The sequence below is a fragment of the Ptiloglossa arizonensis genome, chromosome 3 (assembly GCF_051014685.1).
Source record: "Ptiloglossa arizonensis isolate GNS036 chromosome 3, iyPtiAriz1_principal, whole genome shotgun sequence".
NCBI lineage: Eukaryota > Metazoa > Arthropoda > Insecta > Hymenoptera > Colletidae > Ptiloglossa > Ptiloglossa arizonensis.
In genome coordinates, this window is record NC_135050.1 from 15,545,472 (window position 1) to 15,558,861 (window position 13,390).

The 13,390-nt window shown below is 51.0% G+C and overlaps 1 protein-coding gene across 1 annotated transcript in view; it reads right to left on the minus strand.

Moving 5' to 3' along the window:
- The window catches only part of LOC143144669 (uncharacterized), a 68,922-nt gene extending 55,734 nt beyond the window's left edge, over window positions 1-13,188 (minus strand). The window contains exon 1 of the mRNA XM_076307311.1: window positions 12,358-13,188. Coding sequence (XP_076163426.1) covers window positions 12,358-12,377 — 20 coding nt within the window. The 5' untranslated portion in view covers window positions 12,378-13,188. The remainder of the gene's footprint in view (window positions 1-12,357) is intronic.
- Window positions 13,189-13,390: the final 202 nt, after the last annotated feature.

Consider the following 13,390-nt stretch of genomic DNA (forward strand, 5'->3'; position numbering starts at 1 on the left):
CAATGAATAAAGCAATCGGTCAATTATCAATCAAGCTCTGTCCTAACGTCTTCAGTATCATCCCAAACGCTATGATTTCGTTATCGAGAATACTATAAATCTTCGATGTTCCAATCTAAATGTATTACGATGGCATTCTCGACTAACAACAGCGGATAAACCATCCTAAGAAACTTCGGTTCTCTAAGGAGCTATCTGCTCCATTTCATATATAGGCGATTCTGACCACATACAGGGGACAATCTCCTTATTTTTCCTAATCCAAGAAATTTCTCTGTGACACAGGGGTGGAACCTCTACAACTCTACCTCGAAACAATCTAGACCAAACTCAACTTATTTTTGAGTGGACCGAAAGTTGAATTTGGGGTAGATTATTGTAACCCTAGAACTACCAAAGAGGTCAATTCGACTTGTTTGAGACTTCTTTTTAAACGTGTTCAATTCTTAACGGTGTCTCTGCCTACAATGTTCATGGACAATTATCAAAATGGACAACCAAACGGTACTGGTAAATTAATTTGCCCTTTCTAACTTCGAAGATACGTATATGGTCTGATACAAAGAATGATGCGTTCATCGTCGGTAGTTCTAGCGTTCAGGTGGTCAATTTCGGTTTGGCTAAAAAATAAGTTAGGTTCGGTCCAGTTGGGAATCGAAATCTAACCAAAGTGTTTCGCGAGTATCTCGGAAACGTCGAGAGCATAAATATTAAGAAACGAGCGAAGCGTTTAAACGTTGCATCTTATTTTCGCTCGAATATTCAGAATTGGCCCAACACTATCGTCGTAGATTCCCCCCGTGCCTCGGGCGCGCGACAATGGTTTCCAATGCAGTTCGCGCGCGAGACGACTTCTCGTTGTTCGTTCGCCAGAAATACGAAAACGTTCGCGAGTCGAATCCTAGGACGAATTCGATCGAGCGCGGTGCAACGCGCAGGCTCGTTCTAACGTCGGTGGTGCGCGTGCGCGAGACGCGATACATTATTTTGACAAGGCGCGCGTGCAGCATCAGCGGCATTGTGCGCGGACGTCCAGGAAGAGCGTGAATATTCAAATGCCTTGGTACCGCGGATCCGTCGGTGCTCGTCGTCTTCTCATCGCTACGTGGAAGTCACGAAGCACACAATCTCGTACGAGGTGTACAGCTCCGAGTAGAAGCAGACACGAGGAAACCCGTTCGGTCGCGTGGCTCGCCCACGCGTTGCGCGTGTATACGTGTGTGCACGCCGCCTTACGCCGCCTTACGCCGCCTTACGCCGCTTCAACGGCTCGCAAGGTCTTCGATCTTAACGATGAACCGCCGACAGGAACGCGTCGATGTCCCTCCGCGTCGTCCTCGTCCTCGTCGTGGTCTTCTTCGTCGTGGTTCGCCCCGCGGTGCACAGCCTTATCTCGGCGCGTCGATGGGCCTTATTATCGGGTGCTGGCTGCCGCGAGGAGCTGTCTAATGCACCGTCCGATCGGCACTTACGTTTCGCGGTCGTCCGTACGCGCTACAGGATAATAGGGTAGGCGGCGCGCTCTTGCGATAGAGTCGTATTCGACTACGGTTCCGACGACGCGCAACTCGTCGAGACGATCGGGTCTCGTCGTAACGCTTTCTCTTTTCGATCGGTGCGCGCGGTCGTCGAACGTTCCCGGGACTCGATGCGTCGATGCGCGTGCGCGGTGTCGTCGCGTATTCGACGGTATACCGAATTCCGTTCGGGTCGCGGTACGCGACGCTGTATCCTCGTCGATATCGAACGCGTAACGCGCGACGGGGATAACGAGCGCTCGTCGTCGCACCGACGAAACAACGATGAGACGTTACCGCGCGACGTACACCGTTCGAATTCATCGGTTCTCGCGATAGGGGATCACGGGTCCCGGGGAACTCTCGCGAACACGCCACCCGAAGGCAAGTTCGTGTCGGTGGACGACGGTAGGACTCGTCGATAGTTATACGGACTAGGGCCGCGTGTTGCTCCGTATAGAAAAGCGACAAACGGTGATCGTCGCGACGGCAATAAAATCCGGCAATATGCGCGCCCGTACGTACCGGGGGAACGATCATTTTCGCTGCGCAGATATATACTGGTACGCTTTACTACCGTGGTAGCAATATTATAGCTTATAAATTCCTGCGTGCCCGTTGCTACGCTTCTCGAGATATAAATGGGGCACTTAAGCGGGATGTCGTTCGCACGTAATGACGCCTTCAAAGCTTACCTACCAGAACACGATCTTCCGACGCTTCGCTCGAGGGCTCGCGTCGACTTTCCCACAGTTTTCGGCCGCTACGTTTCCGTCCCTTCAACGACCATTTCTACACGAGTAGCGTGTTCCATTGGATTTTCGGCGGGGGACGCGTACATTGTAATTCCGTTGCGCATTATTTTCTTTTGATATTATTGAGCCCGCGAATGATATTTTATTCACCGTCGAGAAAGTTACGCGCACGGTATTTAACGTTCGCGTATTGGGGAAACGAGTTTCGCGAAACTTCGAGTAAAGAAAAATCCAACGGAGCGAGGCCCAACGAGTCCGGCGAGTCGCGATCCGTAATTGATTTACTTTTTAACGGTGGATACTTTATTATACCGATGGCTCGAATTTCTCGTAAAACTCTGGACTAGCCGTCGAACGAGCAATAGCAATTTCGCGGTGCGTAATAAGCGGCCGGAAAGCTCGACGATCGCGAATTATTTTTATTTACCATCGATTTCTGGAATCACCGCACTGAAACGTTTTACAGGTCTTTGGTATATTGGGTGCGTAAATCACGTCGCTACGGCACGCGTCGAAAAAATAACAGCTCCAAAGATCCGTAAAGCAGGAAGTGTATATTTCACTCGTACCTGGACGAAATTGACCGCCGGACACTTCGAATCCAAACCGACTAATACGCTATGCAAAGCAACTCTCCAACGCTTGTAATTTGATCTGTACGCGTAAATCAACCGTTATCGGCAATTGGCTCGTTTTACGACATCGTTACCGGATAGATAACCTTCTTTGAAATTCGAACGTATTTGTTACTCACTTTTCGGTACACAGTTTCCGTTTCTACGAGAACTTTGAATCCGTTTCCGGTGTTGGTGCATCGCTGCGTAAAAAATTGTACCGCCATCTTGCTCGTTGAGAACTTGCAGTCGATAATGTCCAATTTAAGATATAAATTCGATCGTTGTCTTTATTACCAAAGAAAATTGTACCTCGTACTATTGGGTTGTTCGGAAAGTGATTTGTTTTTTTTTTTTTGGTGCAAATGAAACACGTTTTTTTTTTCAGAGCGTATAAACGTTTCATTGAATTATATATCCTCCATTTTGGAAAACGAAATGACTTTCCGAACAATCCGATACTTTTGCAAAGCTGCGCGAGAAAAGATTGCGGCGTAAAGGAATTCTAGCGTATAAAAATCCTCTTCGTTGAAATCTTACGCGCATCTAGCACAAGATGGCAGAAGATCCGAATCGAAGATCCTCCGAACGATCTAAATTACGTTAAAGACGCTCGCGTTCTGGTCAAGTGCAGAGTTCGGGACGCTTCGTTCGAATGTCGCGCGCATGCGCAGCACGCGATTGCGTCTCGGTGATTCCCCCGCGCTTTCGACGCGTCTTTCCGTTTGGAAGCGATTATTGGTTCAACGAACACAAAGGACGAGCGGATCGTGCCAGAAGTAGCTTCGTTCGTCCAAGGCGGATCCACCTTCAACGATTCTGACAAACTTTCCGGTATTACTCGCGCGGAAATGAGCAACGCGAGCGTTTCGAAGCGTTCGAAGCAAATCGTCGTTGTCACTCGTCGGACTAAAATGTTGCTCCGTCGGTTGTTCGTTCGTATCACGAAATTCACTGTTAAGGAGTGTTCGCGCGACGAGAAAGGGGTTAGGTTACCAGCGGGGCGTTCGAGTCATTTTTACGAGTATTGGCCCGTGCTTAACAAACAGAGACGATCGACGCTCCGGGGCGAGAAGCGTCGTTTTTACGACGTCCCGAGAGCCTGGTTGTACCGCGCTTCCGTCGAAGTGCAGCTCCGCTACGATTTCTGACAAAACGCGGTAAGAAGAAGCGGCCTGGTACGGGGTCTCGCGGCCGTGAAGCGGAAAGGAGAGGAGGGAAATACGCGCGACGAATCGAGCGAGAAAGCGAGCGGGGCAAAAAGAAGGCGGCGAGCAAACGCACGCACGCAAGGAAGCAAGCAAGTACGCACGCATGCGCGCACGCGCGCGCGCCCGCGCGCGGTCCGTTATCTCGGAACCGCGTCGTAAAAGACACAGGAGTTACGACGCGAGCGCGCATCCAGCGGTTGGCCAATTGGAAAATTTCTTTTCGGGCCGTACGGGGGTCCCCGGTACCCCCACTCCTGAATCCTCCCGCGCGGCCGCCGCCTCTCTTTGTCCGTCTTCTCGGTTTCTTCGGTCGCCCTCCTCCACCCACGAGCGATTTACGAGCGAGGCGAAAGACACTCGTCCGCCTATTGCCAGCTTCGGTACCAAAATGACCGCTGGAGTACGAACGACGCTACTTTACATATTTAATGGAATTCCTCGTCCACACCGGCCTTCGATCATCCGGACGGGTACCCTCTCGCGTCCGTTTCCTTTTTCTTCTCGCGCCACGGACCGTCTCGTCGGCCTTTGTGGCTTAATAAGCCGTAAAATCCGTTCCTCGCGGTCCGGGCCCTCCCCTTCTCCGGTGCTCTATTGTTCGGCGCGGTTCGTAAAACGGGATACCGAAACCGAGAGCGAGAGGATGGTTTAGGCGGGGGTGGGGACGATCCGGGGGGGATCTCGATCCAGAAATTATTCGCGGCCGCGATCGTATCTGCCGCTCTCTGGAAATTTACGGGACGACCCGAGCCACGCTCGAGCTTGAATGTCTTCATCGGGCCGCGGAGGCGATCGCGCGCGGCACGAGACGATCCTCGGGATCACCGACGAAGCGACGGTTTCTCGTTCTCCCATTGCGGCGAGTAACGATCGAAAGGTATCGCCGGTTATCCACGGCTGACAAACGGGACGCTCGGCCGCGCCGGCTACTCGCGCCATATTCGTAGCCACGCGTGCCTCGTTACTCGCCCGGATTCTCGAACGCGTACCGAGCGTTCCTGAAATCTTGACAAGTGAAAGGTGTACGTGGCCCTCGTTGGTCCCGTTTCGACCGTTCGCCTTTCTCGATACGCGTTTTCGATCGTCGAAAGGAACTAACCGTCGCATCCAACGCCTCGAAGAAAGCGAATGCAACGCACCGAGACGAAACGAGAGTATTCTAGCTGTTGCCACCTCACTCACCGACGACCTCACGCGAGAACCTATGGGAGTCTCAGTGGTGGGCGGAGCGAGTCCCCGGATCATCTTTCCGGCAAGGCACAGTACCTCGCGCTCCGAGACTGTTTCGAGACGACGTACCGTAGGGATCTGGTAAGTTGGCGAGCAAGAGGTCACAGATGCAAGAAGGATTTTAACGCTCCAATTTACGATGATAGCACAGACCCAGTACCGGAACGGTGTATAAAAATATAAAAATTATAGTCTTGAAACAATAATAATAAATCTAACAACATTCCTCACCAGCTCCCTATACTACTATACGTTGTTGGAAATACGACCGGCGGTAAGAATGAGGGTACGCGTTGACCGAAATGGTTCTAGCGAGATCAGTGAGATAGTGTGGACTTACCGGAGAGTTCAAGGTGTGGGTTAACCCACTTTTATCCCTGTACCGTCCCGTCTCGGTCATCTTTCGAGCAACGCACAGTATATAGAACTCGCCACGGTCCCGTAAACCGTGTTTCCCCGCGTAATAGGCATTCCAGTACTTCGAAACGGCGTCGAACGCGAAATTCCCCCGTAGTATTCGCGCGGCGAGTAGCGAGGCACTGGAATTCGCGGCCGTTGTTTACTCGTTCGAGCGTTTTAATTTTATTACGGGCCGAGACGGCACGGCCGGGGGAAATTAAGGGCGGCGAGATTCCTACCGGATACTCGCGCAACGATCGCGATAAATTGGCGCCGCGAAGGGCAACTTTCTCCACGGGGGTACGCGTGGGTGGGTTGTCGAATATCGCTTCGATACTGGTTTGAAACGAGCAGGAAGCGTTCGTTTCTGAACGCGCGGAGGCTCGATTTAAGTTTCTCGAATAGCGACTCCTCGGCCTGTCCCTCCGCCCGTTCGCTTGTATCTCTCTCTTGTTCGTCGAACACGAGCCGCGTTAAAAACCGCGGGCGAAGAAAAAGGCATCGATACGTCCGTGTTTTCATAAATTTCTCGGCCGGTTTGGTTCGAGGCATCCACCGAGCACGGAGCGTTCCGCGACGGAATCGCGCGCCGGGTGAGTCTTCCGGGCATCCGGCTCCGTGAGCCCACGAATCAGATAATTTCGCGCCGGCCAATTACGTTATCGCGAAAACCGGGGCAAAGAAAAGTCCGACGAAACGAGATCGAGATACGAACGGGGGCTGAAAACTTCATCCGGAGCCGGGGAAAAAGTTTGTACAGAAGAGAGAGGGGGGGAGGGGAGGGGAGAAATTTGCCGCAGATAGCCTCGAAGTAATAGAGCCGTGTACTCGTCGTGGATATTATCTGATGGGAATTTGCATCTTCTCTCTTACCTCGCTATAAATACTTGACGCGCACTGCCGGTCGAACCGACTGGATTCGATCGGACTCGACTCGCGACGCGATTCGATTTCGAGCGGTCGCATCTCGGATTCGATTCGACTGAACTCGACTCTAAGTTGAACCGAATCTCGATCCCTCGTCTAACGATTCGAACCTCCGAAATCGCTCCGTGAATATTTCTTTCCGCAAAAAATTCGTCCAACCCGACATTCGACTTCGAGGAGGATCTTGTAACGTCTTAGTTTAGCTTCTGTGGTATCGGTTATATTTTCGCTTTATTCACGGCGATGAAAACAAGGACGGAGAATTTTAAGGCGTACCGTATTCACCGAGAGTAAAAAATGTCTAATTAGATAGACATAGATTCTCGTTTGGATCTTTCAGTGGGGTATACAGTTCCGTTGGACCTTTCTCATTTTTGTTTATTATTTGTTTATTTTAAACGAGATATCACACTGACGCTATCGAAAGGAGGACGACAAATAGAACGTACTTAATTCTAACACTGGTGCCAAGAACTAGAAACAAAAAGAGGAAACAGTGATAGCGAAAACCAGCATCGTATACTCTCGTTCTCCAGTTCTCGTCGCCGTCTTTGAACGATAACGATCATACGCGAGTATATAAACACTCGGCCATTTTTTCGTGGATGGACAGTAGTGGACCAAAGCACAGTGAGAGAACTCAACAGCAACGATTTGCGTAATTATAAAGAAGCTGGTACACCGTGAACCAAAGTGGTGATGGATATACACTCGTCGGCATTCTTCTCGGGAAAGAACAGTAGTAAATCCGAGACACTAAAGTTTTTCGAGAAAAATGTCTCTCCTGGTTAATCGCGAGACAATAAAGCCCCTGTGGGTTCGTTCGTCTTTGACCAATAGCGACAATGCGCGCAATATTAAAAAAACGATAGACCGTAAACTAGAGTAGCTATATAAACACGCGTTGGCCTTTTTCTCGCGGACGAACAGTAGTAGACCCAAGCAGAGTGAGAGAACTCAACAGCAACGATTTGCGTAATTATAAAGAGTATGTACCAAGGCTAGTACACCGTGAACCAAAATGGTGTTGGAAATACATTCGTCGGCGTTCTTCTCGCGAACGAACAGTAGTAGAGCCGAGGCACTAAAGTTTCTTCTCGCCAGAAAAATGTCTCTCTCGGTTAACCGCGAGGCAATAAAGCCGTCGTGGGCTCGTCCAAAGGAATTATCCGATGTGAATTTGCATCCATTCGGTTGGCTCGCTATAAATACCGAGTAGGAGTAGGGGGAGGAGAGGAATGGTGTGGGGGTGGGGGGCAGGCAGCATCCGACGAACCGACCGGATTCGATCGGTCCCCGATTCCGAGTCGAGGTGCGCGGGAAGCCTCGCGCGAGACTCCGACGCGGATCGCGCGCCGCTCGGCATTGTGTACTCCTTATTCCGCGCGCGGGTGCGCACGCGAGCGCAGGGCCGGTGCGGCGCTCGCGAGCGCGCAAAACGACAAATTATGTACTCGCATTTGCATATTTGATACGTGGTTACAACGTTCCGGGTGGAAACGGAGCCGGCGCTGAGTTACGTTACGAGTAGGTCCCTGGCTCTGTCGGGTTCACGGGCTCCTCGTTCGTTCGCTCGCGCTCGCGCTCGCACTCGCACTCGCGCTCGCGCGTGCGCCGGTTTCTCGTCGTCGGGTCCGGTGGACGCGCGCGTGCAACTTTCCACGGTTCGTTGGTCCGCCGCGTTGGAAAAATCGACACCGATCGAGGAACGGGCTCCGCTCGGCGATAGTAACTCGCGGGAACCGGGTCCCCCGATTTTATCTCGCGATCGGGAGAACGAAACGATCGAAATCGCGATTTACGGCTACCGGGCGAGGGAAAAGAGCACCGCTTCGCGTCTCGATTCGCCGATACGGTATCTACACGGTGTTAAACTCGCGCGGTTCGCCGCCGCGACGGTCGCGAGCCCGTTGTATCGATTAATTTTCAAACGTTCCAGTTAATCTGGCTTTACCGGGGCTCGCGTAAATACGCGACTCGAAACGTAACAGGCTTCCCGTCGTGTTACCGCCGATTACGTAATTACGCGCGATGCCGCGGAGCGTCGTTTTCGCGCGAGTCGGACCTCGGAGTTCTAGCTTCCCCTCGATTCCTCGCGTTTACGAGCCGGTGCGCCGCCGAGCGGTACGCAGATGCCGCGAGATTATAACGTCGATACGAAATCGGACTTGTAATTCAGGTAGCGCTCGGCGCTGGACGCGTGTATCTTTAGCCGATCGATGTCGTTTCGCGACGCCGTTTTACAAATCGAGAAGACCGTCTCAACGCCGAGGGAAACCTCCGCGGTATCGCCCGATCGCGATACCCGCGGCGAATTTTTTTTTCGCGAAACCGTGCGTGGATCTCGCGCGGCGATCGCGAGCAAACGAGACAAATTGCGGTCGTGCCGTTCGCGTATCGAGCGCGTGCGCGCCGTTTAAAGCGGATCTTTCTTTGAATGTACCGTACCAACGAGATCGTACCGCGAGTAAATTGATACGGGCGAGACTCGTTGAAACGAAACGGACCGGTGTCGGCTCTTCGAAGCGAGCGTTTATCGCGCGGGAACGATTCCGTTCGAAAATCGGGAAACGGACACTTCGCCAACGCTGGAGAATCGTACACGACGAACGGCTATCGATGATTGCGAACGATCGCTCGCTATCGGAAACGATCCACTTTTTTCCCGACCATCTACGGTTCCGATTTTTACATCCGATGTACCTGTTCCGTAATTTTAGTATTTACCTGTACGCGAACTGGAGAACTTTGAATTCGTTGCGCGATTCGAAGTATAAAATATATTTGCCAATCGACACCGTGGGTAGAAACAACGTTACGTTTCTTTAAGTAAAAATCTTGTATTCTTAAGAATCGAAACGTACGTTCGAATGAAGTTTCGTAGAAGTTTAAGTACCGGGTAAAAATCGAGAGCATTGTACAAATATTGAGCGCGATGTTACCAGAAGGAGGGCAAAAGTCGTGTAAATATGAGCATACGAACTTCTCTCTTTAATTTCAGTCTTCGAAAATGATCAAAGTATTGTCGATCCTTGGTCTCGCGCTGGACTATTTCGCGAAGAAAGTAAGCGTCTACCAAGGGCTTCGCGAGGCCAGCGATCTCGTCGAAGCTTCGCAGAGTTCGCGCGGACTCTCGATCTTGCAACGCAACGAACGATTCGATCTAAACGCGAATCGCGAACGGTTCCGGCCGGATTAGACCGTATTTGAAAATCCGGTACGATCGTCGCACGGTATCTCGTTGCCGCGAGTTATGCATTCGCCTTGCGCTCGGTCTCGCGAGCATAACGTTCGACACGTGGGACGCGGTGGTTAAAATACGCGCGACTTTTGCGCCGCGCCATTGTGTCCTCTCTTTCTCTCCACCGAAGTCGCTACGTGGCCGTAAAGAGGACGGATCGTGTACCTGCATTTGCATAATTCACACGTGGGTACAGGATGGGCCGCGCGCTCCGCGAGCGAGGGTCGAATATTATTTTTCCTGTTTACCCGCCCGCTCCGCCGCGGTTCGTTCTTTTTCTTCTTCTTTTTTTTTTGTCTCTCGTTTCTTTCATCGTGCTTGTACTCCGCATTGTTCGACATCGGCCCCGATACCGGCCACCTCTCGATACACCGCGACCTCGTTGGAACCTCGTTGGATCACGTTGGAACTCGTTGGAACTCGTTCGCGCGACGTTACGAACGCGCGATACGAGAAACGCTCGCGAATCGTCTCCTCCGCCGCGGCCTTCCTCTCGAAACGATGACGGTCTTTAGGGCACGGTCGTGCGTCCCTTCTCCCCGTGTAGTAATCGATATCCGATGTCGCGGAAGAAATCCGCGTCGGGTCGTTAAGGCGCGAGATTATCCTTCTTATCTCTCGTTATCGTCCCGTCCGCTGGCCTATTATTGCGCACCGCGATCGTTGGTTACCATCGGGCGTTATTAATATCACCGATACCCGCGTAATATTCGTACTCGTTAAGTTCGGATTAGAGGCGGTGGCGGTGGCGGTGGCGGCGGCGGCGGTGGCGGTGACGGAGGCCCCGTGTATATTCCCTGGGTTGTAGCGCGAATACCCGGATAAATTCAATCTCGAGATATCCATTAAGCGCGACGCGCTTCTCGGGGCCCGCGTTACCCCGGCGCGCGTGGGTGCTCGGTAATGGGAAGTGCACATAGAAACCGTCCTGCCCATATTTGTCTACCATTCGTCTTTTTCAACCTCGGTGAGCCCCTCTCCTCCCCCTCTCTCCGTTCCTCTTTCCTCGTCCCTCGCTCCGCGGTCGGCTCGCCGCGAACCAGGGATTTCGTGGCCGGGTATATGGACGCGTACGTGCACGGGAGCGGTACGCATGCGCGCGCGCGCACCGTCTGCGTAGGTCGTGCATTCCTGAATGTCCTTTGGGGAATCGCGCGGCATTAGTCCTTCGGGATACCAGAGCGACGCGCATGCGGCTGCGCGCGCACACACTCCTCGCGTCTTACCGACGTGACGAATGGGCGACCGGCGATCGCGCCGTTTGATAAACATATTAAGTCGCGTTAAGCCTGGCCACGAAGCAAACGGGGTAGATCCGAATCGATTTCACCGCGGGCAGCAGCACCCCGCGTACCACGACCACGACCACGTAGCTGGAATTCGTTCGGTTTTTTGGGCCCGTAATCCGCCTGGTGGGATACCGTGTAACTTGCTCCGGTCGTCCCGCGTACCCGAAGCTCGCCGATCGATCGTATCGGGCGAATTAATACCGTGTAACTTTAGAGACGTCCGGAGGTGGAACATCTGTCGCGTGACGTGTATATTAAACTCGGTGAAATCCTCGCTCGGAGCCTCGAGTATTTACAATGCACGTTCCACGACTATTTCTTCGTCTCGGGTCTCGGGCGATTCTTTTTCTACGAATAACACAGCGCGGCCGAGCGCGGGGGCTGCTCCGATCGACCATGAGAACTCACCTCGCGAACGTCGATATTAACGTGCTCGTTGCTCGGAGATGTTTTTGCATAATGGAAACACGAAGATGCCTCGTAGATAAAAATGGCTACGGGTACGAGAAACGTGCGAATCTGCTTCGTGTATAATTAAATAACGACGAAGAAAGGTCTCTTTCGAGAGGTATCGAGATAACTTTAAATTTTTTAAACGGCTTCGTCGGATATATATATGTATCTATTGTATCGTCCTGTAATAGCTAAAAGAACGAATTCAACGATCTATAATAAGATAACCTTCCACTGACCCTTGAGAGTAATTTCATCGCTTACTTTCAATATTGAAAGTGACGTAAGTAATGTAAACACTCGACGTAATGCAAACACTTGGCAAATAGCTTCCTATGTACCAACAATCTTGTCCGCTGTGTAAATTACGTCGAGTTGAAATCACAACGATGTATTACTTCGGTTACTCTAAATCCGTATTACGAAATACGATAAGAGCGCCTCGTTACTTTAAACGGACACATAGAGAGGACTGACCAAAATTAACGCATTTTACGGGGAAAACGAAAATTATCGTATTTTTTCCAACTATTGGGTTGTTCGAAAAGTCGTTCCGTTTTCCAAAATGGAGGATATATAATTTAATAAGTTATTTATACGCTCTAAAAAAATCGTGTTTCATTTTCACCAAAAAGAAACGAAATGACTTTCCAAACAACCTAATATCTTTACAATTATTTTTAAGAACAGATTATCGCGAAGAAATATGGACTGTCCATACCTTTTGCATATTAGTCGCATCCTTCTCTTAAAAGCACGTACCCTTAGACCACAGTTGCATTCGTCGATTCGTTCGCTGCAATGTTTGCGCGATCGCTGTGAATCGTTCCTCGGATCCCGTTCGACCCGCCAGTCGTCGAGTATTTCTAACCTCCCGCGACTCGATCGAATCTCGCGATCGATTTAATAACGGCGACGTGGCGCGGTGTCATACGCGGGTCTCGCTATAAATATTAGCTCGGGTTCGAAACTGCGCCTGCCGTACGTAAACGTTTGCGATTCGAACATGGCCGACGGTGTGCACGACGCGGCAGTAAATTTCGCGTTAAGCCGAAGTCGAGGCGGGTGATTTACGTGAGTACGAGGAGCGAAAGAGACGGACGGACACCCTTTTCCCTCCGAACCGACGGCATCCAAATCTTATTGGCCGTCGTTTGGCTTCGCGAATTTCGATCGTGCGCCGTGACGTCGAAACGTTTCGATAGTAGCCACCCGACAATCGAACGAATCGATGTATCGACGATCGAGAGGGCCTGAACCGAGACAATTGGATGGGTTACGATGGCTTTGCGATCGTAGATTTTGATAATGCATTGGCAATACTGACGCAACGAAATTCAATGTTAGCGGGTTGGCATCGACACGATCCTTGCGCGATAAAGCAGGTTAACCTCTTTTCGAAAGAACTCGAGACGAATTTTAACCTAATTGCACGCGGTAACTCGGTGTAAATGCGAAGTAATCGTTGTTGAGGTTATGCTTCGTAAAATTGTCGACGGTTTCGATCGTTCTTGAACTATGATCGTTAATTCGTTAACGATTTAGCGGAATGCGCGAAACCGACGTTCTCTCCACCACTGTAGCACTTTCGTTACTGACCATCGATGCCCCCCCCCCCCCCCCCCCATTATCATTTTTTATACGGGATCGTATTTATTAAATATTAGGTTGTTGGAAAAGTTATTTCGTTTTTTTTGCTGAAAACGAAACAAGATTTTTTTAGACTCTGTAAACATTTTATTAAATTATATATT